Source organism: Chenopodium quinoa, unplaced genomic scaffold (genome assembly GCF_001683475.1).
Source record: "Chenopodium quinoa cultivar QQ74 unplaced genomic scaffold, ASM168347v1, whole genome shotgun sequence".
Classification (NCBI taxonomy): Eukaryota; Viridiplantae; Streptophyta; class Magnoliopsida; order Caryophyllales; family Amaranthaceae; genus Chenopodium; species Chenopodium quinoa.
The window spans coordinates 603,622-627,457 of record NW_018742931.1 but is presented as its reverse complement, the minus strand read 5'-3'; the positions used below and the strand labels follow the sequence as shown (position 1 = coordinate 627,457).

The following is a 23,836-nucleotide window of genomic DNA, read 5'->3' as shown; positions in this document are numbered from 1 at the left end:
GATAGGTTGGGGTGGGGTGTTTCGAGGGTGCGGGTGGCTAGGATAGGCTGTTTTAGGGGTGGGGGTGGTTGGGGCGGGTTGTTTCAGGTATGGGCATGTCTGGTGTTTTGGGATCGTGGGTGGGAGTGGCTGGTTGCAGGGGGAGGGTGGGTTGCCTAGCCGGGAAAAATGGAGGAAGGAGGGGAAAACAAAAAGGAAGAAGGACCGGGAAATTTTTTTTTTTTTTTTAAAAAGAAATATAAAAAAATATTTTGACGAACCACAAAGTGACACATGGCATGTTAACCTATTATATCGGTTATCAACAGGTTAGGGACCATTAAAAGAGAATGCTTCCTAAAGGTGAGATTATTAGATAATAATCAAAAGGTGGGATTATTAGCAGCGAACCGGTCAAAGGTGGGATTTTATTACAATCAATTTTTCCTTTACTATATATATGTAATGTAAGATATTTGATACTTCTTTTTTGTATGGCCTTTTTGGGGGCATTTTATAAGATGTAGCATATTGAATAATAAAATCATAGATTATTGTACAATTCATGTCATATATATCATATTAATCCTTTGGTCTTGTTACCGGTTTTTGTTAAATATGTATAAATTTTTTTATTTTTTATTTTTTTTTTTTTTTTTTTTTTTTTAAAGAGTCGCAAAGGGCAGTGAATAGTGGTTCAACGGGGTAAATAATTGTAGTCACGCATTGCTTGATTTGGAGTAGTCTTAGACAAAATACGGTAAAAGAACTTGTGTTAGATGCTCATTTTGTGATATTATACTTCATCCTAATCAGCGGTTGGTCCGTTGAGGTGTTATATTTGTAGTTTTGAACTAATAAAATCTTGTCAATGCTTACCAAAGTGTTGTTTCAACAATATGTTTTCAAAAAAACATTTAGCAAATACTATTTCCTATAAGTTCGATTACAATGTACAAATATGGGAGTCGTTAAAGGAAATTTAATCCACCACCGTAACAATGTTTGGGATCCATCAACAAATAAAGAGTTAATAAATCCTACGGCAATAAGATTTCTTGCCAATATAAATGTGGAAAACACTATAGTTTTGGCAAAAATGTCCAAAAATTGTGCATAGAAGAAGATAATCCTATGTACGTTCACTATGAATACAGTAAAAATAATAAAGGAGGCCTACAAGAAATAACGAAGGATGAAATGATGGAAGATTGAGCCCCACAACCACAATCATGCACGCTACTTTTTATGTAGCCATGTTTTAAAAGAGTTTGTCGCCTTGTCAGTATCAAAAAGAATACCAACGACATTAAAAACAATACCAACCTAAAACTGTTAAAAGTGTCGGTTACTAGAGTCATAATTGACTACCGTTACTAGAGATTGAGAAATCATCTTACACAGATTAACCGTCATAACTAGTACCTTACCAAGTCAAGTAACAAAATCAAACTTTACCAATAATCAAAACCATCGAGTTAGAGCTAACCATAACGATGTACTCGTATTAGTCGTATAAAGTTTCACTTAGGTTAATTGACTACGCTTGCGCGTAGACTAGCATGGTGCTGGGTTGAGCCAAACTCGTTAAAACAAAAGGTCTTAAACACACAAAAGCAGCACATAACCCCAAAGGCCGAACCCTGATACTACCACCGGCGACACAAGCAGAGGAAAGGGCGGCGAAGATGGCGACGAGACTATATGTTGGTGGTTTAGGAGAGAGAGTGAAAGAGGAGGATCTCCGCAACACATTTTCTCATCTGGGTTCCATTGAAACTATTGATATTATTCGAACTAAAGGTCGTAGCTTTGCTTACATTAACTTTCTTCCTTCTTCAGAAAACTCCCTTGCCAAACTTTTCAGCACGGTATATCAATCATTCCCCTCTTTCTTATAATTTTTTTCAATTTCTTTTTAATAATTTGTTGTTTTTTTAGTGGTTGATGTTTTTGCTATATGGGTTTTTTTTGTTTGTTGTGTTTATCGTTTGTTTCAAATGTGTTTCTTTCATTATGATTTACTCTGCAATTGTGTTGATTGGTAATTCTGTTTTGGTCCCCTTTTTCGAATTTGATTGAGGAAATGTGTGTGACAGGATTTGTATGAAATAGCTTATGAATAGCAATTATTTTTGGGTGTCTTTCGAATTTGATTAGAGAAATGTGTGCAATAATTTATACTATTAACAATTAATTTGGTTCCCTTTCGAATATGGTTTGGGAAATGTGTGATAGAATTTTCATGAAATTGTTTATGAATAGCAAGTAATTTTGGCGAGTGATAGAATTTACATGAAATAGTTTATGAATAGCAAGTAATTTTGGGGTGTCTTTTGAACTTGATTGGGGAAATGGGTGAAATAATTTATATGAATAATTTGGTTGTCTTTGGAATTTGATTGCCTTTCGAATTTGATTGGGGAAATAGGCATTTTGCTTTCTGTTTCCTTTTGAATCTTAGTGTTGAGCTAGGGGATGTCCATAATTTATTTTTCATCATCATGAGTTTCTTGGGAATAATTTTGAGTCAATTGATATTTAGGCTGTCCATTTTAATTTCTTCGGCTGTTATTTTGCTCTATTTTCACTTTATCCTAGCACAGTACTGTCTTGTTTTGCTCACATAGGCGCGTTGATAATTACCCAGCCCTTTTGATACATATTCAGATGGTGATATTTTCGGCTTATGGGTATTAAGTTTTTTATGGTCTTATATTTCATATAATTGTCCCTTTGTCTTGGTTGAATTGCTTGTTAGGTTTGCACTCTTTTATCCCCTGTTTTGTTTGTAGATTCTTGGATGAAATTGCTGAGTTGTTTTGGAGCGATGGTTTTGAGTTGACCAAGGAATGAGGGATCAATGAGGGGATGGGGTTGGAAGTCTATTGATTATCATGAAATATTCTTAGGTTGTACAATACATTTATGTATTTTGTGTTGGTATTCCGATTTATTGTAATCTGTTCCTATAGGGAAGATAGCAAAAGGTTAGGTAGGAAGGGCAAGTATTTGATTCTATCTATTAGAAATAGTTTACCAATTGAGTAAAATCTGTTTGTTTAAGGATGTAGTACAATCATTCACGCAATCAAGATTCAAGAAGGTCCTATTTTAGCACTGATTAAATTTCATAAATTATTAGGGGTCAGACTATAAAGATTTGGCCGATTATATCTAAGGGACTTCAGATATAGTTTTGAAGGAGCTGCTCCCTTGTTTTTGATTGGCAAGCATTTTCTGGAGTCGAAGGCTGAGGCAAATTCCAGTTCCTAGCTCATCATATTGTGCAAATATTTTTAAAAAGTGATTGGATTGTGCAGATTTCGCTAATTTCCTTGCAGATAACTTTTTCACATTGTCTCTAATTAACTACAAATTGCTACTAGGTTTCTATGTGATATTGTCATGGCACATAGATTGAAGGGAAAATGTTACTGCACGACACGAAACATTGTCACAGTCATAAGATTAATGTGTTGGAAATGCATATGCTGTAATGGATGTGTGGTCATACTAGAAAGGATCAGCTAGGAATGAGATAATTAGGAAGAAAGTAGGGGTTACACAGCTTACACAGTTACACTTATTGAGTATAAGATGAGGGAGAATCACTTAAGGTTTTGGCATGTAAGATGGAGACCCAGTGATGCAATGGTTAGGACTTAGGAGGCTTGAAGAGTGGCAAAATGATGGGGTTGTAAGGAGTAGGTGTAGACTGTAGAGTAAGGTTATTGAGAGCTATATGAGTTTATTGGGAATTGAGGAGTGTATGCATTGGATAGGGTATAGTAGAAGGAGAGAATATTTGTCAAGATAAGACATGATGTTTCTTATACTAACTGTAATCTCACTCATATTTTTTTATTCTCTTTCTATCTCCGAACCTTTTCATTTGTTCACTTTACATTTAATTACTTTTCAAATTTAATTTTCTTATCAATACTGTATAATTGTATATGTTTTCATATTTTATTATAATTATAATACCTCAATTTTTATTTATACCCTTCTTTTTTGAGCTTTAGTTGTCACCCTCCTCTTTTTGTTTTTTTTTTTTTGAACCATGTTTTCTCTACTTAACTTGCCCTACTTTCAATTTCACACTCTACTTTGTTTACAATCTCATCTAATTTTCCTGAATTTTTCACTGGACAATTTCGAATGGCGATTCATGTTAGCCCACCCCAGTTCCTTTTGGGATCAAGGCTTTATTGTTTTTGTTGCTGTGCTGCTGCTTTTACTCATGGAGGGAGTTAGTAATACTTAATACAACTTTAACATGTGTTATTGTTTATAGTAGGCTTGAGCTAGCATCCGGGGGCTTTAATTGTAATAATATTATGTTTGTGTACTGTAGGCTGTAACATTTATTTGCTTCCTAGGCAAGGAAGTATGGCTTTAGTGGGGGCATTTTAGAGAGAGGGGATTATGCGGAGTATTCAGAGTTTTCTGTTAGTTTGTTTTACACTTGGAGAAACAAGCCTCTTGAATGCTTCTATCCTTTATCATCGCTGTTTACCGGTACACATCAATCAAATTTCATCTTTTACCTTAGGTACCACATATCTCTTAATTCTGTTCAAAGCTAAGTTGATTCTTAGAAACATGTGCAGTAATTTATTTTTAATATGCTGTTTTTGGGGTTAATGTGTATTTTATCAAGGGTCAATTGGAATTTTTATTTATTTATTTATTATTGCAAAAATGTAGGCTAACAAGCACTAGATCCCTTACCCATTCATCAATCACATTCCAAATCCCTCTTCAGTTGATTGCCCTCTTCTGTCTCTAATACTTGTGCACTCTACGCACTGTGCTGGTTAAGCCTTCTTCCAGGGATAGATCTTAGATATTTCAGAAAGAGAGAGATTGACCAATGCTTCTCAAAGATATAACTTATATTTGTATTGTCTTTTATAGATCTTGGAAGGAACACTGGTCTTTGCTAAGTGGTAGCTCGATGCAATGATGCATATAGTCTAACACCTGCTAGGAATTATCTCATTAACCTGATTGGACTCTCAAAAAACTCCCTTATGACAAACAGCCTATATTCCTTCCAGAAGTTCAATGATAACATTTTGCTGTATCAGATATTACTAAGCTACTATCATAGGAAGGCCCACTGCCCATAGACAGAAAGCACAGGGGCCTGCAATTTTATTACAAACCTCTGCCCCTGGGGAAGGGGTGATTATATGCTGTTAGTAAAAAATATTTTGATACTTTAGGTTGCTAATATGTTTTTCTGATATGTGTTTCAGTATATTGGGTGTTTGTGGAAGGGAGGGAAATTAAAGCTGGAAAAGGCGAAAGAACATTATATTGACCGGTTGAAGCAAGAATGGGCAGAAGATGCTGAACTCGTAAATAGTGAAAACATTAATTCCAATCTGAATGATCTTGATGAAAATGTGGCTGGTTCTCTAGAGCCCAAGAGCACCCTTGACTCCGAAAAGATGCAGATCCGGATGTTCTTTCCCAAACTAAGGAAGGTAATGCATTGCCTTATGTAAAATTGTGTTGAGTTAGGAGATTTTGGCATGCACTCCACCCACAACCCCACCCCCCCCCCGGGGGGGGGGGGGCTGTATTTAATAGATGTTGTGTCGATGTATGTTGGCCTGTTGGATACTTCAGTATCGTTTGATGATCAAGCTTGGTGGTGTTGTTCTATGAGCATGTTGTTTTCATTTTTATGAAAGTGAGATTCTTGCTCTTTCCTTTTGAGCATCATATCTTCTGAAACTGACTGAATGCAGGTAAAAGCATTACCTTTTCGTGGAACTGGCAAACACAAATACAGTTTCCAGCGTGTTGTAGTACCACCTCTTCCAGTTCATTTCTGTGATTGCCCAGAGCATTATGTTGACATACAAAGTGACAAGATGAATGACAGAGATATTATAAATTCAGTGATGAATAAGCTTCTGTATAAGGGAACTTCTCTGAAATCTGGATGTGTTCAGCCCCTAAGAGGAATTCAAGTGCATGATACAATTATACAAGATGATGGCTTGAATGAAGAAGAGATTAATGTCATGAATTCTGTGATGAAGAAACTCTTAGATAGGGAGAGTGCAAAAACTGAGCGAAGGGACCGTCATAGTACTCCACAGATAGCTGCCCCAACTGTTGAGTCGCAAGAGGATAATAACGAAATAGATGAAGAAACAGATGATGATGATGATGATATTAAAATCAATACGGGGGCTGGACAAGATTTTGGATCAGAAAGCTGGGAGCTACAAACAAGCCTGCTTAATAAGGTGTGATTTTTATTTTAAGTGATTTGCAATAGTTAAGTTTTATAACAAATTAATCTCTGCTTGACTTAGTTTTGATGACTTATGATGCAGATGGCGAGGTCAAATGAGAACTCTATTGAACCTTCCAAAAGCAAGTTTGGTACGCAGATTATAAAGGAAAAACTTTCCAAAAGGAAATCAGTTTCCAATGAAAGCAATAAAATGGATCCTGCATCTCCTATCCATGGAAAAAAGGCCCGTTTTCAAACTCAAATAATGGACTCAGAAGAGCATTCGGAATTGATAAGTGTAACAGGGTCCAATACCAATAAAACAATTACAAGTGGCATGCCGACTCAGAAGGCTTCATGGAAAAAACTGGTTGGTGAAGGCAGTAGCAGATCATTCTACTGGTCGGCTACACCTGGTGGTGAGACTAAGATTGATGAACAGCCTATATCTGGTGGAGAAACATCAACCGACCGCAAGAAACACAAAAGGAATAATGATGTTGTGAATGAAGAGCATAAACCTAGTAATACGATATTTTCTGTGAACAAAGAACTTGAAAGGGTCAGCAACTCTGTGCCTGAAAACGTGGATGACGAGACTAACATTGATGAACAGCCTACATCTGGTGGAGAAACATCAACTGACAGCAATAAACACAAGAGAGATATTGATGTTGTGAATGATGAGCATAAACCTAGTAATATAACATTGTCTATCAACAAAGAACTTGAAAGGATCAGCAACGCTGTGCCTGAAAACAAGGATGGCTTATCTTCCCAGTCAAAAGAAGCTATAGAGGGACGTCAGGCAGCTCAACTGGCTGGAGCAAGTTCAAGTTTAAATATAGCAACTAGAGGCAGTACTTGGCTGCAAAAATCATCTTGGAGTCAGCTTGTAGGTGGTGGAAAGAGTAGCTCCTTTAGCATTTCACAAATCTTGCCAAAAGATCTACTTGAGAAGCAACAGTTAAACAAACCAAATAATAATGGCACTTCAAACAACTTTTTTAGTAGTGTAACTGCTTTTGGTGGCAATAGAAGATCAAGGTCTGGTGTAGCTGGGGAAGATAAGAAAAAGGAAGCCCAAGAAAGTGCTGCTAGAGGTAGTCATTCGAGTATAACTCCAAAGGGAAATGATTGCTCTGATTCAACTACTGCCAAGAAGTCTGATTCAGAGCAGAAGGTGTCCAATCCACGTCCGGGAGTTCGAATCAGTGAAACTTGCCCTTTTATGAGTAGTGCTGATTCATTGAAAGACTGGCAAACTGCTAAAACAACACTTACTAGCTCCCATAAAAAGAGAAACAACAACAAACAGGATTTTGCTTAGTAACTGTCGTCTATTTTTGGTTTCATGAATTGTCATTACTTATACTTTTATAGTTGGGATCAGTCAGTATCTCGAGCTTTTTTTACTAGACCAGTATTATTGTGCAATTTCTATGTGGCAATTTTACAGAGAAGGCTATCGTGTATTTTCTTGATCGTTGTGAATTTTTGTACCTTTGGGTTGGAAATTAATGAAAGACCTGGTTTCCTTTTATAGTTCTGTGTATCATTGAGTCAACTATCGGGGGGAAATTATACTGGGATGTAGTTTTGATGAAAATTCACTGCAAGCTATTGCAGGTCTGCTGTCTGCTGTCTGCTGAGGTCCTGAGTCCTAACCTGATATCTTTTGATGGTGTCTGAACATAATACAGTATCATTTTTGGAATCAGGTGTTTTTTAGACTTGTATTTATGTTCAAAACCTCCCCAATTGTCTCGGCTGTTTGGTTTACAAAGGCGTACTACTTCAAGTCTTCAACTACAGCATTCTAAGATCTAGCAGAGTATCACAGTCCACCATAGCAGCTAAGCAGTTCACCCCAAATCTGGAGTTTACAGTATTTCGACTCAACATATCGATCACATTCTACAGTCTGAAGCAATAATTAACTCGTTGCAGGCGTTCACAACCTGCAGTCCCTAGCTCCGTCCTTCCTACCTCAAAACCTTCTTAAAGTCGAAGTAACTAAAAGAACAAGGTGCGCACAGCATACATTCTATGTTGGTATTCAACATTCAAGATCCAATCTTTTTTCCAATCCCTATTAACACCCACTTGATGCAGTATTTTCACTTACAAAATGTTATCGTTTCATTCTAATATACCCGTAAAAATTTCTGAATTTGAATTTTTAGGACCTTTTTTTAACACATTTTGATTTAATATATTTTCCGGCTCTTTAAAACAATATTATCACCAAAAGTACGGGTGTAACACTTGTATATATTAATTTAAATACAAATGGAAAAAGTAAAATATAAAGGAAAAATTAATAAGAAAGGTCCGAACTATTACTAGTCTTCTTTAAAAGGGTCAACCTTTTGATTAACTTGGGACGGACCCAACTATTTTGTGTAGTTCACACGTGTGAACCCAACCTATATTCGACTTGCTATTGTAGGTAAAATATGTCACGTATATATCACGTGACCTTGAATTTACAAAAATCAAAAATTTCCCCTTTCTTTTTTATTTCGATAAAACCTCCCTTTAATATTGCAGTTTTTTCTTCTTCTCTTAAAATTGTTGCAACTTTATTAATCTTAAAATTATTGCATAAACAATCCAATATGTATAGTGGCAAGCAACAATCGTCGGATCAGACTACAAATTAAATTATGTAATAGGAAATTACGTAGTTATTAATTATCTACAATTATGTAATACATGAGCAAAATTTGCACTATAATGAATTAAATATTGCCACAACCACCCCACGTCCCCTACCAATTAATAAACCACCACCTTCAAAGCAACCCCACCCAAAAAACCACCAACCCAGACTGATCTCCATAGTAAGTTTTAAAAAACCCACCCACTTAACCAACACAACATTGTCACCAAGAACCTACCCATCGACAAAATCGCAATAATACACCCCCATCAATAACCTTTTCGAAGCCACCAAGGCACCAACTCACCCCTATAACAACCCACTTGTCCATGTTAGGGACGCCACCATAAAGCCCCCAACACAATAACCTTATCAACTTTCGCCTAGAGAAATTGATGGCCATATATGATATATAGAAGAGGAGGTTAAGCAAAGAGAGAGAAGATGAGTAGCCATCAATTGGCCATGGTTGTGGGATAGTGGAAATGTTGGTTGCCAGTTTGAGGTGGCTTGAGTGTTGTGGATGGGAAGTAGTGGAGAGAGAGAAAGAATGGGAGTTAGAAGAAAAATGGTGGTGGTGGAAATTCAAGTGGTTATGTTGTGGAGACTAGGAGGACGGAGTTGTGGTGGTTATGACGTAATAGGGCAAAAATTGAAAATATTTTTTTAATAAAAAGTTTACCCGTTTAACAGGTAACAAGTCATACTAAACTGTTTTGAGAAAACTTAAGTATAGTTGGGTCTGTCCAAAGTTAATTAATCGGTCGGCTCTTTTAAAGAAGATCAGTAATAGTTAGGACCTTTGTTATTAATTTTTCCAAATCTAAAAAAGATATATATATATATATATATATGAAGCAATTAAATTTGTGTAATTAATTTCATAAAATGCTAACATACAATAAAAATAACAGATAAAATGTGAATCTTTCTATACTTTATCAATCTACATCGATTGTGATTATGTAAATGACAATAAATAGAAAATGATTTGAGTCATTGAAATTATCTTTTAACAAGAAATGGGTGTCATTATTAGATACAAGTATTTTTAGCCAAGGTAAAAGGTGATTAACTATTTAAACCCAAATTCCCGCGTCAAAATCTTTTGTAAACAACTAAGAGAGGGAGAGATATGGGGTAAGAGAGAGAAAAAGAGGCAAATTCATTTCTTGCTTTCTCTTCGTTTCTTTTATTTACTCTCTCCTCTCAAAAGAGAGAGAGGTGGGCATGAATTCATCATCGGAAGATATGGAGCCGCTGCCGGTTAACTGTACCGCGGTGGCGATTGATAAGGACAAGCATAGTCAATATGCCGTGAAATGGGCAGTTGATCATCTTTTGTCTAGCACCCATTTCCTCATCTTGATCCATGTCAAGCAGAAAAACCGTAGGTATTCTTTCTTTTTCTTTTTTTCGGGTAAATGATCGATGTCGAATATGATATGATTTGAGCATTTAATCAAACATATTGTGGTTAAAACTTTGGGTCGTTTAAAATAGTTGTAACATTTTTTCAATAATTTATATTTGTACAATTTTTCACATCATCCCATTCTTTCTTAATTTTTACACTCTCTTCTCTTACCTCAAATAAGACTACATGTCAAGTGTTGCAATTTTAGTAAAATTACAAGAGAAATATCATATCCGAAGTATATAACTTTAACTACATTTTTACTAATATACATATCAAAAAAAAAAAAAAAAAATGTTATAATAGGTTGTGGGATTAACCTTAATGTATATGATCAAATACTATATCATTTTTTCTTAAATCTTATTAAGACATAATTGCATATAATTAGAGTCAAACTTGTGAATAACGTAGTGTTAGTCATACAAATGAATATTCAAGAAGAGTAACACGACCGTACATATTATAGAGCATCAAAGGAATTATATAAATAGTGTCAAAGTTAAAGTGTTGCTAATATTTAGAAACGGAGGCAGTAATGAAGCCTCAGAGGAAGAGATGGAGATAAAGTAGGGGAAGTTCGAGGCACTGAGTCTTTGTTTTGGGAGAGAAAGTAGTGTATGTAAGTATGTTGACACAATTAGACACACAGTGATGTGTGGGAAGTTAAAGCAACATATAATTTTTTATGACCAAAGATTTTGGTCATACATTACAGAGTACTTTGTATACTCATAAATTTCGCAGGATTATTATCTTTGATTTGGATCTTATTTGCTTGTAGCCATTGGAATTGATGGAGCTATGGAGGGCATTGAATCCGATCCACAAAGTATATTCATTCCATATCGTGGATTTTGTGCTCGCAAATCGGTATTTATTTGACACTTTAATATATCATTTTTATTAAGTTGCACCACTTTTTTAAAATGAAAACGTAATAATAGTTGAGGCTACTCCACCTTTGTAAACTAGAGGCATATAGGTAGATGACGAGAGTCATATGCAATGACATAAAAGATATACGCCATTTATCCTCAATAATTGTCTTTATAGTGTATACTAATTTGGTCATTCTCCAAATAATTGTCATATTATCTTAAATGAAAATTTCACTCATCCAACTCATGTGGTGTAGGCGCGACCACTATCTCACTCTCAGTCTCACATTCTCATTCTCTTTCTCCTTATCTCATGTAATGTGAGGTCTTCCATTAACTTTTTTCCTTCAACCAAAATTTTTATTCTTATTTTTTCACTATCTATGTACAAAAATTACATTATCCTACTACTTATTCAGTTATTCTTAATATGCATGCCAAGTCTAAAATGACAATAATTTGTTGACGAATAGAGTACAATTTTATAAATTATTTGTCAAAATTGAATATATGGAGTAATATTAGAACAAATTGGACATCAATTTTCAATTAATTAATAAGCTTATTATCAGGTACAAGTAAGAGAGGTTGTTCTAGAAGATACTGACGTAGCTAAAGCTATTCTGGACTATGTAAACAACAACTACATCACTAACATTGTTATGGGCGCATCTTCACGAAATGCTCTTAAGAAGTTAGTTTTATATCCTTTCTTTTTACATATAAATTGAAGTTCTAGTACGTGTATACGGAAACAAGTAAGAATTTATATTAACGAGCCTAGTTCGATTGATCTCAAAACTATGTTGTTGCTAATTACAGAACTTTTAAAAAGGCTGATGTACCAAGCCATGTGACCAAATATGCACCCGAGTTTTGTTCTGTGTATGTGATTGCTAAGTCGAAATTGTCCAATTTACGATCTGCTCAACGTCCTTTTGGAAATACTCCATCTTCGCCTAAGCTTCCATCTTCGTCATTTGGACTAACAAATCAGCTTTCGGTTGAACATCCACCTATAGATGATTTGAGCACGAGGTAATAAATCGTTCATCAATGCACATTTTTGTCATTTTGTTTTCTAACTGGTAAAAAAATCAAAAAGTACTCCCTCCGTTCCTTTTTGTAATGTACGTGCCTAAGGCATCATGTTCTTCTTTATTCAACAGGATCTTCCTAGACGGAAGCTCGAAATGGGTCAAAGTTACACCATGTTGCTGTAATCCTCCCAAAATATCCGAAATCAGAATTTCAGACACAGTAACCAATTCTGGGAGACCATATTACAAGTGTAGATTTTGTGGATTCTTTGCCTGGATGAATGAGGATGATATAGTCCGATCGGCCGAGGAAGTTGTTGCAGAGCAAAGGATGATAGTCATTGTAAAGGAAACATTGGATGAGTTTGTTAAGTACATCAAAATTGTTGTCAAGGTTGCTGTGATAATGTACTTTGTTCATTTTGTTTTTGTTGTATCAATGTGATGTATGTATGTACCGACCTATTCCATAATCTATATATACTTCCTTAGCTTGAAATTGTACTCACTTGATGGATTTTCCTAATCAATGTATAAGAATGAAGAAGTTACAATATTGCTTCCATGTTTTTTTTGAAATCAGCATAACACAGAATAAACAAGAAATAGAGAAAGAAATTAAACTAGTACGAAAAGTATTAGATTATGATGTTGGTTCCTATATATCAACCTTGAGGATGTTGCAGTGGAGGTTGTCCAAATCAATAATTGCTCGCGTCTTCAATGGCAATAACAAAGTACTGTTGGTATTTTTAGATTTCAAGTTGGTATAATTAGTATACCAATATGAGGTCTAAATATACCAACAAAATTGTTGGTATTTTTAGACTTTATGTTGGTACAACTACTATACCAACATGAGATATAAATATACCAACAGACACTTGTTATTGTCATTCATGACAATAGTAATTATGGGCAAGGACTTCCTCGTTGCGAGTCCTGTGTGATCTCCGCTTTAGTCTAATGGATGGAAATGTCTCCTTTGATCTTCTTGCATAGTCCGGTGTTGCCGTGTTGGTGGACGGTGGATGGAGAGAGAGAAAGGTGGAGGTGGGAAGGGGTGACAGGACGGATGCGGGAGTAGATATATGGTTCGGGTGGTGAATATATGGTTCGCGTGGAGGTGGTGTTTCTAATTTCTATGGCTGCCATTGATGATGAAGCTTTGAGGAGAGAGGATGAAGAAGGTAAAGTGAGTTAACAGAGTTAGGAAAGAATACCATCCGTTTGTTCCCCTTCATTCTCACTCCGGTGCTCCCGAAGTATAAGTCTATCACCATGCGTCAGCTCTCTTCCTCCTCTCATCATTAGTTCTTCCTCCGCTGCCAAAACCACTACGACCACCGCTAATTCGGCAATGGAGGACATCATCCGAACCCCCCTTTGAATTATCGGGTCTGGACCGTCGGCCCACACCGCAGCAATCTACGCATCACGGGCCCAACTCAAGCCCATTCTCTTTGAAGGGTGTATGGCCAACGGGATCGCGCCAGGTGGCCAGCTAACAACCAACACCGACGTCGAATTTCCCCGGCTTTCCTGAAGGAATTTCGGGTCTGGATATTACAGACAAGTTTCGCGACCAATCGCTGCGTTTCGGTACGCAGATGTTATCAGAAAACGGTTAATTCTGTCGATTTCTCAACGACGCCGTTTAAGGTATTTTGGGGTCATTCAAAGACTGTAATTACTGACTCGGTGATTATTGCGACCGGTGCCGTGGCAAAGAAGCTGAATTTTCCGGGATGTGAGGAAAACGGAAAGTTCTGGAATAAAGGGGTATCGGCTTGTGCCGCATGCGACGGGGCGTTGCTGATATATAGGAATAAGCCGTTGGCGGTGATTGGCGGCGGGGATTCGGCAATGGAAGAAGCGATTTTCTTGACAAAATTTGGGTCGAAAGTATATATAATTCATAGGAGAGGTGAATTTAGAGCTTCGAAGATTATGCAAAAGAGAGCATTGGAGAATCCTAACATAGAGGTGTTGTGGAATTCGGAGGTGGTTGAAGCATTTGGGGATGTGGAGAAGGAGAATAGGGTTTTAGGAGGGTTGAAGGTGAAGGATGTGGTTAGTGGAGAGGTTAAGGATGTAGAAGTTTCTGGGTTGTTTTTTGCTATTGGGCATGAACCTGCTACTAATTTTTTGGAGAAGCAGGTGGCTTTGGATGAAGATGGGTATGTGGTTACCGAACCGGGGACGACGAAGACGAGTGTTAAGGGTGTATTTGCGGCTGGTGATGTGCAGGATAGCAAGTATAGGCAGGCTGTCACGGCTGCTGGCACCGGTTAGTGTTCAATTTTGTTTGCTTGGTTTGTTTTGTTCAATTGTTGTGTTTTACTTTTATCAATAATAACTTTGAATTGTTTCAATTATGATGATAATTTAGGTTGCATGGCTGCCTTTGATGAGGAACATTACTTGCAAGAAATTGATGCAGAACAAGGCAAGAGTGATTGACTAATTTACCACACCAAGAGGCTTTACAATTGTTTCCAAAATTTAGCTCCTGATGTTAGGCTTCCATTCTTCAAGACATAGTTTATGTGTGGTTCTCTTTGATATTGATGGCTAAATAGTAAATACTGATGAAATCCAATAATTGCTTTGATTTGATGATTCTAAAAAGAAAGCTTGTTCACATAAACTAACACCATGCTAAAAAAAATACTCTATATTTGACACACATGTATTATGTGTTATACCTCTTATAAAATTCTTCAAAGATCGTAACTTTCTTTAGCATCTTTATATTATTTCGTTCCACAAAAATATACTATGTTGGACGCATAATTTAAGTAAATTATACTTCTTGTAACTTTTTCCTTCAATTTGGTCTTGACAGAACTTCAATAGCAAAGAGCTATGATCAATGGATCCCTCATTACTAAAACATTATCGCTCGTGTTATTTCTAAACCAATTACTTTTTTATCGTCAAAACAATCTATTAATGAAGATTAAAATTAGCCCTCATTACTTTCACTAAACATTACTGTAAGTAACCAATTAAGTAAGGGTACTCTTTTGTAACGAATACGTTACATTTGTCTCGCTAGATATAAATTAAAGAGCTAAAACACAACACCTGCCCGCCATTAAAAAAATTTGATTTAATGTATATGTAATTTCAACTACAAATTAAAGGAATATTACATGACCAATTATAAATCTAGTTTTAATTAAGTTGCTAACAATGAACATCAAATGGTCTGATTGACTTACTAAATCTTTAGCTCTATATCGCTGTCATTTTTTCTACAATATATAAATTTGTTGATTAATAATACTTCATACCATTGAAAAAAAAAATTACAACGATGAAAATCAAAATATACTCAAATATCTTCGAATGAGGCGCTTCTTTTTCTTTTTTGGCTAGAACTCAAAAGTTAGGTTGCACAGGTTGCACTTACACCATTGAAAAAAATATTATATAAAGAAAAATAAAAGTTAGTTAAGATTCCGAATCTCCCGCGCAAAAATCTTCTGTTAGAAAGAGAAAACAACTCAAGAAGAAAGGAAATTAGCTTTATGGGGTAAGAGAGAGAAAGAGAAGAAAAAAACCCTCAATCTTTTTTCTCTCTATCTCTCTTCTCCATTCCCCATTGTTTTGGTTTTCTCTCTCCTCAAAAGAAGGAAAATTGCTACAATCTTATTTGTGTTCTCAGAGGCATTTCAACAAACAGTTGGTGGGCATGGCTTTATCGGAAGATTTGGCGCCGCTGCCCATCAACTGTACTGCGGTGGCTATCGATAAGGATAAGCATAGCCAATACGCGGTTAAATGGGCAATTGATCATCTTTTGTCCGGCAAGCATTTCCTCATTTTGATCCATGTTAAGCAGAGAAATCGTAGGTATCCATCCCTCTCTTTTTAATTTTCCAAAATATGATATGATATGATATGAGAATTCAATTATAAACTTTTCCTTATTGCTGATTTTGGTTTGGTTTGGTTTGGTTTGAAATTGTTGAAATAATAAAGTTTCTAATTTTCGCGGGCTTGTTTTTGTTTTCAGATGGTGGTGGGTTATTTGAGGTAGGCACAGGGGGAATTGAATCTGATCCAACACATATTTTCATTCCTTATCGTGGATTTTGTGCTCGCAAATCGGTAATTACTTGACACAGCTTATATATATTAGATAGCCAGTTATCATTTTCCTGGTATATTGTTCATAGAATTGTATGTAACATATTTATTTGGATGTGTAAAGTTCACCTTAATAAGTTTGAAAGTTCATGATATTATCATTAATCTTATGCCATTTAAGGTGTATGTTTGGTGTGGAATTGATAGATTTGGCACTTGGGGTATCAGAGCTATCTGTATTTTTTTGGGGTATTATGTGTGAAGCAATGCTCTTTAATCATTTCGACTCCCTTTGTTTCATAATGTATGCCGGCCTTTTTTTTTTTTTTTTTTTTTTTTTTTTTTTTTTTTTTTTTTGTAACAAACAAAATGCAAAATTATGAGAAAAATTTTCAATTTTGTTCTTGTTTCTCCTTATTAGCATTTAGTTAATGTTGAAAGGTCTTCAAGCGCCAAATGACCATCTTTGTAGATTTGTTATGTCTTATATTAATGGTCTATATACTGAAAAGCCATATAGCATGGTGTGTATTTAAAAGTCATGTTTCCATCCTATTGACTATTTTGATATCATTGTTTTTATGGTGTTTTACATATTGAGAAACATGAAGTATAAGCATTATGGATAGGCACCTTGATAAGTTACTAGAAAAATAATACCCGTGAAGGTATGTTGGTTGTGTAAAGACATAGTGATAATTATATCTTCATGGAGAATTTATGTTGTAGAACATGCTTAATGAAAATAACCTAGATATATTAATGTTGTATTTCAAGCTGATATTGCTTGATAATACATTAATCGACTACTTTATAAGTTAGAAGGAGAGAATTTATACGAAAGTGTACTTGCTTGTTAAAAATTCTGGTTATCAAGTAACATTTTAGCTGTCACAGTTGTTAATTTGTGGAGTTCAAATAGATTATTGAAATTTTTTTATCATTTGATATTACCAGGTTCAAGTGCGAGAGGTTGTTCTTGAAGATGCTGACATAGCTAGGGCTATCCTGGACTATGTGAACTGCAACTTCATCACTAACATTGTTATCGGTGCATCTTCAAGAAATGTTGTTGCAAAGTTAGTCGTATTTCTTGTCTCTTTTAAAAGAAGCAAAATGATGTTTGACAAGCCTAGTTCCTGAAACTATATTGTTGCTATTTACAGAACCTTTAAAAAGCCTGATGTGCCAAGCTATGTGACCAAATGTGCACCAGATTTCTGTTCTGTGTATGTTATTGCAAAGTCAAAAGTTCTCAGTGTCCGATCAGCACAGCGTCCTGTTGCGAATACTCCCACTCCTCCAAAGCTTCCATCTCTTGGATTGCCACATCAATTTTCAATGGAACAGGCACTTGCTGACGACTTCAGCTTAAGGTAATTTGTATTTGCTATAATTATTAGTTATACGTTGAAGAATTACTTTTTGCGTAGCCATCTCTATTTTTCTTTGCCAGTATTCAAAACATTGTATATCAACATTTGCAATTCTAGGCTCTAAATCTAAATGGTGAAGACATTGTATTATACATAGTCTTAAGCTACGTCTTATGAATTTATGATAGCTAGATTTTAATATTAAATTATTATAGAGAATTGCAATATATTACAATTCTTCAAAATCCCCTGAAACCGCAAATTTTGTATTCACAGAACTATTCTACAATTTACAAATTATGAACAGCTCCAAATTGCAAAAAATATGGTCTGATGCAGTTATATTATCTAACATCCTAACCTTTATAAGAGGGTCTTTTTATGGTTGTTTCCTAATATGCTTCGTTCACGTAATCTTTCTAAGGTCTGATAAAATTGTTTTCTTCATTGAGATCAGATCACCTTCTTACCGAGGATCACTGAACTCCAATGGATCTGAAAGAAAATCTTGGGATAGAAGCATTGAAGGCAGCAGGGCTGGACGACGGGCGTCTGTGTTGGGAAGTGCTTGGAAGGGGTCATCATCAATGGAAAATATTGACATTAATGCTGGAACATCCAACCACCGCAATTCCTTATCTGATGATGCTGATAATATTGACCACTCATTCCATAATATGCTTGAAGTGCCTGCCAAGGACTCAGACTTTTCGTTTGTTGGCGGTCCTCCAAGAAAGGATCTCACTCACTCACCAGTAAGTAATATGTTGATAATATATATAATCGTTCAGTAACACGTATCAATGAATTTTCGGTGTTTGTTATGTAGCAGAATGATCTAGAGGCAGAAATGAGACGCTTAAGGCTTGAGTTAAAGCAAACAATGGATATGTACAGCACAGCTTGCAAAGAAGCAATCACTGCGAAGCAGAAGGTGATAGCTGGTCCTGTGGTCTTGTATGTAATATTGTGTGCTACTGAAATGTTGGAATTTTATAGTTTGTTTTTTTGGTAACTGTTCAGGCTAAAGAGCTTAATGATTGGAAGATGGAGGAAATTCGAAAATTTGAGCAAACACGTAGCTCCAAAGAGTCTGCTCATGCAGTTGTTGAGATGGAGAAGGCGAAGTGTAGAGCTGCTATAGAAGCTGCTGAAGCGGCACAGAGATTAGCTGAGAAAGAAGCACAGAAAAGAAAGCTTGCAGAATATAAGGCTAAGCAAGAAGCAGATGAGAAGAATCGAGCATTAAATGCGTTAGCTCATAATGATGTTAGGTACAGGAAATACACCATTGATGAGATAGAAATCGCAACTGAAAACTTTTCTCCACAAAATAAAGTCGGTGAAGGTGGGTACGGACCTGTTTATCAAGGTAGGCTGGATCATACTCCTGTTGCCATCAAAGTATTAAGACCAGATGCTGCACAAGGAAGGAAGCAGTTCCAACAGGAGGTAAAACAATTTTAATCTAATTTCTCTTTTACGCTAAAATGTATGGATCGCGGAGTATGAGAATATGAGTGTCAACAATATTTCTAATTAATATCATTATGCTAAAATTGTACAAGAAATTCAGAGGCTGCTTACCTAGGGAAGCCTGTCGATCCTAGTTGCTCTCGCCTTTGTAATTGTCTATTGATTTGCATAACCAATCATTATGCTAGCTTTGTATATCTTAAGCTCAACCACACCTCATCATATATGTTGTGACTTGGTAGATGTTATGATATATGTAACCCGTGTGATTCTAAAGTTTAATTAATTTTCTGTTATTAATTGCGTAAGGACTAAGGAAATTTGGGATTAAATTTGTCAGTGTAAGGCATGATGTGTGTCCTAAAAGTTTTCCTTTATAACTATAGAATCATGGGATTTTGGTGATCCAATATTAGCATAATAAAATTACCACAATTTGCTAGATTGAGTATGCTCAAATTAGTTTTCTTTAATCTCCTTTCCAACTCGATGGCAGGTTGAGGTACTAAGCTGCATGCGACATCCTCATATGGTTCTTCTCCTAGGAGCATGCCCTGAGTATGGTTGCTTGGTTTATGAATACATGAACAATGGAAGCCTGGAGGACAGGCTCCTCCGGAAAGGTGGGACCGCTCCTATTTCCTGGAGAATCCGATTCAAAATAGCTGCTGAGATTGCAATTGCCCTTACATTTCTCCACCAGGCGAAACCAGAACCCCTTGTGCATCGTGATCTAAAGCCAGCGAATATCCTCTTAGACAAAAATTATGTGAGCAAAATCAGTGATGTTGGTCTAGCAAGATTGGTTCCGCCTTCTGTGGCAAATAGTGTCACACAGTATCACATGACTTCTGCTGCAGGAACTTTCTGTTACATTGATCCTGAGTATCAACAGACAGGAATGTTAACCACCAAATCTGATGTATATTCTTTGGGGATAATGTTGCTTCAGATAATTACCGCAAAACCTGCAATGGGTCTCAGTCACCATGTTCAACGGGCCATCGATACTGGAACTCTTGCTGATATGCTGGACCCAAATGTGACTGACTGGCCGGTTGATGAAGCTATCTCATTTGCAAAATTGGCCTTAAAATGTTCTGAACTTAGGAAACGGGACCGCCCAGATCTTGCTACCGTTGTATTGCCAGAACTCATTCGACTAAAAGATTTTGGGATGACTGAAGACCCAAACAATTTCTATGCTTACAAGCCAAGAATTCACAACTCAGTTCCACGACCAAGGTCAACAGGCAAGAGTGGCAAAAACCCGTCGTCAAGTTCACATCATCGATCATCAAATTCTAGCCAGGTAATTAGCTACTCCATCTACCCCTTAATATTATTTACACTTCCTTAGTATGAATGTCCCAAATCGTGTTTTTTTTTTTAATTATTATTATTTTATTTTTTTTTTTATTTTATATATATCTAATTCTAATTCGGAGTATATTTCTTGTTCGCAAATTTTTCTCAAGGGAAAAAATTTCAACTGATGCCTTTTTCTCTCTCCCTAAGAATGCCACATGCATGCTCCGCTATCTATTTTTGAATGCTTCATCTATCACATGTAATGCTCAACACCTGGCCACCTCTGCCTATACTCCAGCCTTTAGGAAGGGCAGGACTCGAGGGAGAATACATAGAATATTCTCCTCCTAGGCTTAGGATATATTTTGTTAAGTTACACAAAGTATAAGGATTCACTAGGTAATCTTGCTTGAAGTCATGTATTATCTGATTATCCATGTCAATTGACATTGTGGTGTTATAGGCAAGAAAGAACTTCAAATGAAAATCATTGATGATTTGCTAAATGTTGAAATGTTGATGATTGATCAGGGGTCATCACAGACCATGTCTTGGTCGCCATCACAGGGCTCAGATGAAACTTCTTTAGAAAGCGTGTAAAAGCAGGCCACTTCGGCCTGGTTTCAAAGTGGCCTGGTTTCAAACTGGTGAAATCATTATATAATTATCTTTACAAGATGAACATTGATATTATATTTATCATGTTTCCTTTGAAGATGTAGATCCTGTAAATGAAATACAAAGCACTATGTACATGGCGTTCTTCTACTAAGGTACCATGCTTCCAAAGTGAAGGAGAAAGAATAGTTTTTTTGTTTCATTTTCTGCATAAAATTCTGCTCATCCTTGCTTTCGATCATTCATAGGATGTGTTCAACTTCAAACCCTATTGAGCTATAACAAAATACTTTAAGACATCAGGAACAGCATGATCATAATTATCAAAGGGTGGCGGTGGGAGTGGGAGGAAGGGGGCTTAGAGCCTTTGGCTCTTGTGTAAACTATGTAATTAGCAATGAACACAGTTGTTTTCTTCAAGTGATTTGATTTCTTGCTGCATATTGGTGTCCAGATGATAAATCTCTCTAAAAGTCTGAACCATAAACCAAGGGAAAAAAATTGCAGGTTTTTTTTTTTTTTTTTCCTGTTATTGGTTCAAGAGTTTACTCCCGATTTCTTGAAATTAATAGTCACCTATAATGATATAAGATATTACGAGTAAGAAAAGTGTCACATTTTCTGATACAATATCGGTTAATGATTAGGTTTATGTATGTTTTTTTTTTTTCTGTCACAACTATAATTAAGTGATTCATAAAGGATAAAAATAACACAACTAGGATTATTATATAATGTTTTTTTTCCTTTGTAAAATCATATCATATCCTTAGTTATGAGAAGAGATGATGCGACAACCAATTCAGAAATATGCAATACTTGATGTTTTTTTTATTTTTTTCTCTTTTTTTTTATTTTTTTTTTACTTTTTTTTTTTTATCTCAATTCTTTCAATTATTTGGTTAAGGCGTGAATATATTTTGTAATTCTATTCTGGGAGCAGACAAGAGCCCAAAAAGCTGCATCAGAATAAGGTGTTATGCTGAGTCTTGGGATTTTAACTTCTGTGCGCAAGAAAAGTATAATTAAAGCTCCAAGAAAGCATACAAAGTTGAAGGTTAAGGCAATATAGTGGGAAAAAGAATAGCCTTATTACTACTACACACGTAGCTTAACTTTCCCTAATATTGTAAATGTATCATGAGTGAAAAGAATAAATAACACTCTAATTGTATAAGGTGGCCGAAAAAAATATATACGTGTACACCAAGTCAGCAATGCAACCTTCTCATAATCCTTATGTACATATATACTAAGTCAGCTATGCAACCTTCTCATAACCCTGATGAATTAAGATAATTTTATCGGTGAAAATTGAATTGAGGATAGTTTTTTCAGTTTGTTAAAATATAATGGTTGCACTACATCAATAATAGAACAATTGCACCAAATATATAGGGATTGTATAGCGGTGTAGTTACATTTTCAAAACTCTTAGGACATCATACGGAGAGCTAGTATGTTTTGCTTATGCTATAATGCTGTATAGCTTGTCATTTTTCCTTTGACAACTAACCTAATAACTTTAGGTTTTTGAAAGATTCTACTTGAAATTTGAGCTTAAAACACATATATCATCTAATCAATATTTACATGTCTTTAAAATTGGCTCATTTTTATTACAAACACATTCCTTAATACAGGCCAGTTTCATACACATCAAAAGCCAAAAGGAGCAGACAAATATACCTTACCTTTCTTACAAGAAGCATCTAAAGTTAAGTTCCCAACTTTATTAAGCACCACTCACACGCTTGATAAACACCTTAAGTTCACTACCATTTATTCTACTGCCTTTCTTACATTTCTTATGCCTTAGAAACATATGCACTAACCATGAGACATATGAAATTAGCCATAATATTGGCACTTATACTTGTTACAAATGTATCATGTCAAGAACAAAATACAATGCCACTTCCACAAGGCTCACCAACTGCTGTTGCAGGGCAACTCTGCATAAGTGAGTGTGGCACTTGCCCTGTCATTTGCTCCTCTTCACCACCGCCGTCACAAACACCATCACCCCCGGCCCCCCAGCCGTCCTCACACCACTAAACCCATTATCGCCATCGTCTACACCAAAGACTCCCCATTCACCACCACCACCAGAATCCATCCAACCCCTCCTGCCACCTCCACCACAACTTCCACCTCTACTGCCAATACTCCCACCATCCTCTGGAGGTTACCTGCCACCACCATCTCCCAAGGTGTCACACCCACCACCATCTCCACCACCACCACCGCCCTCATCCTCTGGTGGTTCGCCGAAGAGTAGTGGTGGGGGTAGTGGTAAAAAACCTCCTTCCAGTGAATCCAGTCCACCAGTTTCATTTCCTTTGGTGATAAATCCAGCTGGTCCTTCCCCTCCTAACCCATACTACTACTTCTATGAGTCTAATGCTGCAATTTCATCTCTTCCTTTGCCGATTTACTTCTCTATTGTTATAATCGTTGCTTTTAATGTATTATTTCTTGTCATAGTATGATAAGTCCATATGAATAGTAATATTGATCTAAGGAATATATAGTTTTGTATTCATTTTCTTCTTTGTTTTTGATTTATTTTTCAATTAGTAAAATTGTTTTACTTTGTTATGGAGCTACAAGCCTACAAGATGTTTTATTTAGCACTATTTTTTGGATTTTGTACAATGCAAGTTATGTAGCATCAGACTTAGAGTGATAAACTACTTTTATGTTCCATTTG

The 23,836-nt window shown here is 36.0% G+C and overlaps 5 protein-coding genes across 7 annotated transcripts; all 5 read left to right on the top strand.

Annotated features, from left to right (window-relative positions):
- The first annotated feature begins 1,506 nt into the window (after nt 1–1,506).
- LOC110728397 lies at nt 1,507–7,784 on the top strand. Its single transcript, XM_021908051.1, has 4 exons — nt 1,507–1,850; nt 5,247–5,477; nt 5,745–6,251; nt 6,342–7,784. The coding sequence occupies exons 1-4, from the start codon at nt 1,668–1,670 to the stop codon at nt 7,569–7,571; spliced, it is 2,151 nt and encodes a 716-aa protein (XP_021763743.1). The 5' UTR covers nt 1,507–1,667; the 3' UTR covers nt 7,572–7,784.
- Nucleotides 7,785–10,157: 2,373 nt separating this feature from the next.
- Nucleotides 10,158–12,747, top strand: LOC110728359 (U-box domain-containing protein 52-like). Its single transcript, XM_021908006.1, has 5 exons — nt 10,158–10,296; nt 11,108–11,196; nt 11,777–11,898; nt 12,027–12,242; nt 12,374–12,747. Exons 1-5 carry the CDS (start codon nt 10,158–10,160, stop codon nt 12,687–12,689), a joined length of 882 nt encoding a protein of 293 aa, XP_021763698.1. The 3' UTR covers nt 12,690–12,747.
- Nucleotides 12,748–13,149: 402 nt separating this feature from the next.
- On the top strand, nt 13,150–14,761 carry LOC110728396 (thioredoxin reductase 2-like). The gene is given in 3 exon segments (XM_021908050.1): nt 13,150–13,768; nt 13,770–13,866; nt 13,868–14,761. Coding segments are annotated over 3 exon segments (819 nt in total). The 5' UTR covers nt 13,150–13,718; the 3' UTR covers nt 14,540–14,761.
- A 509-nt stretch (nt 14,762–15,270) lies between these two features.
- Nucleotides 15,271–21,198, top strand: LOC110728395 (U-box domain-containing protein 52-like). 3 transcript variants are annotated; one of them, XM_021908047.1, is made up of 9 exons: nt 15,271–16,101; nt 16,269–16,363; nt 17,300–17,421; nt 17,509–17,718; nt 18,176–18,473; nt 18,548–18,652; nt 18,742–19,170; nt 19,691–20,506; nt 20,673–21,029. In XM_021908047.1, exons 1-9 carry the CDS (start codon nt 15,945–15,947, stop codon nt 20,688–20,690), a joined length of 2,250 nt encoding a protein of 749 aa, XP_021763739.1. In that variant the 5' UTR covers nt 15,271–15,944; the 3' UTR covers nt 20,691–21,029. The 3 variants fall into 3 exon arrangements, with proteins under 3 accessions (XP_021763739.1, XP_021763738.1, XP_021763737.1); XM_021908046.1 differs by lacking the exon at nt 20,673–21,029 and adding an exon at nt 21,037–21,198 and having other exon boundaries at nt 15,272–16,101; nt 18,551–18,652; XM_021908045.1 differs by lacking the exon at nt 20,673–21,029 and adding an exon at nt 21,037–21,198 and having other exon boundaries at nt 15,272–16,101.
- Nucleotides 21,199–22,959: 1,761 nt separating this feature from the next.
- On the top strand, nt 22,960–23,615 carry LOC110728358 (vegetative cell wall protein gp1-like). Its single transcript, XM_021908005.1, has 2 exons — nt 22,960–23,106; nt 23,211–23,615. The coding sequence occupies exons 1-2, from the start codon at nt 22,960–22,962 to the stop codon at nt 23,613–23,615; spliced, it is 552 nt and encodes a 183-aa protein (XP_021763697.1).
- The last annotated feature ends 221 nt before the right edge of the window (nt 23,616–23,836 follow it).

Excerpts from the sequence above, each read along its gene's own strand:
- LOC110728397 (XM_021908051.1), top strand. The coding sequence starts at position 1,668 with ATGGCGACGAGACTATATGTTGGTGGTTTAGGAGAGAGAGTGAAAGAG. Across the intron at positions 5,478-5,744 it reads TCTTTCCCAAACTAAGGAAG|GTAAAAGCATTACCTTTTCG; the intron begins GTAATGCATTGC and ends GACTGAATGCAG. Across the intron at positions 6,252-6,341 it reads AAACAAGCCTGCTTAATAAG|ATGGCGAGGTCAAATGAGAA; the intron begins GTGTGATTTTTA and ends CTTATGATGCAG.
- LOC110728359 (XM_021908006.1), top strand. The coding sequence starts at position 10,158 with ATGGAGCCGCTGCCGGTTAACTGTACCGCGGTGGCGATTGATAAGGAC. Across the intron at positions 10,297-11,107 it reads CCATGTCAAGCAGAAAAACC|CCATTGGAATTGATGGAGCT; the intron begins GTAGGTATTCTT and ends ATTTGCTTGTAG. Across the intron at positions 11,899-12,026 it reads TCACGAAATGCTCTTAAGAA|AACTTTTAAAAAGGCTGATG; the intron begins GTTAGTTTTATA and ends TGCTAATTACAG.
- LOC110728395 (XM_021908045.1), top strand. The coding sequence starts at position 15,945 with ATGGCTTTATCGGAAGATTTGGCGCCGCTGCCCATCAACTGTACTGCG. Across the intron at positions 16,364-17,299 it reads GATTTTGTGCTCGCAAATCG|GTTCAAGTGCGAGAGGTTGT; the intron begins GTAATTACTTGA and ends TGATATTACCAG. Across the intron at positions 17,422-17,508 it reads TCAAGAAATGTTGTTGCAAA|AACCTTTAAAAAGCCTGATG; the intron begins GTTAGTCGTATT and ends TGCTATTTACAG.
- LOC110728358 (XM_021908005.1), top strand. The coding sequence starts at position 22,960 with ATGAGACATATGAAATTAGCCATAATATTGGCACTTATACTTGTTACA. Across the intron at positions 23,107-23,210 it reads GTGAGTGTGGCACTTGCCCT|ACTCCCCATTCACCACCACC; the intron begins GTCATTTGCTCC and ends TCTACACCAAAG.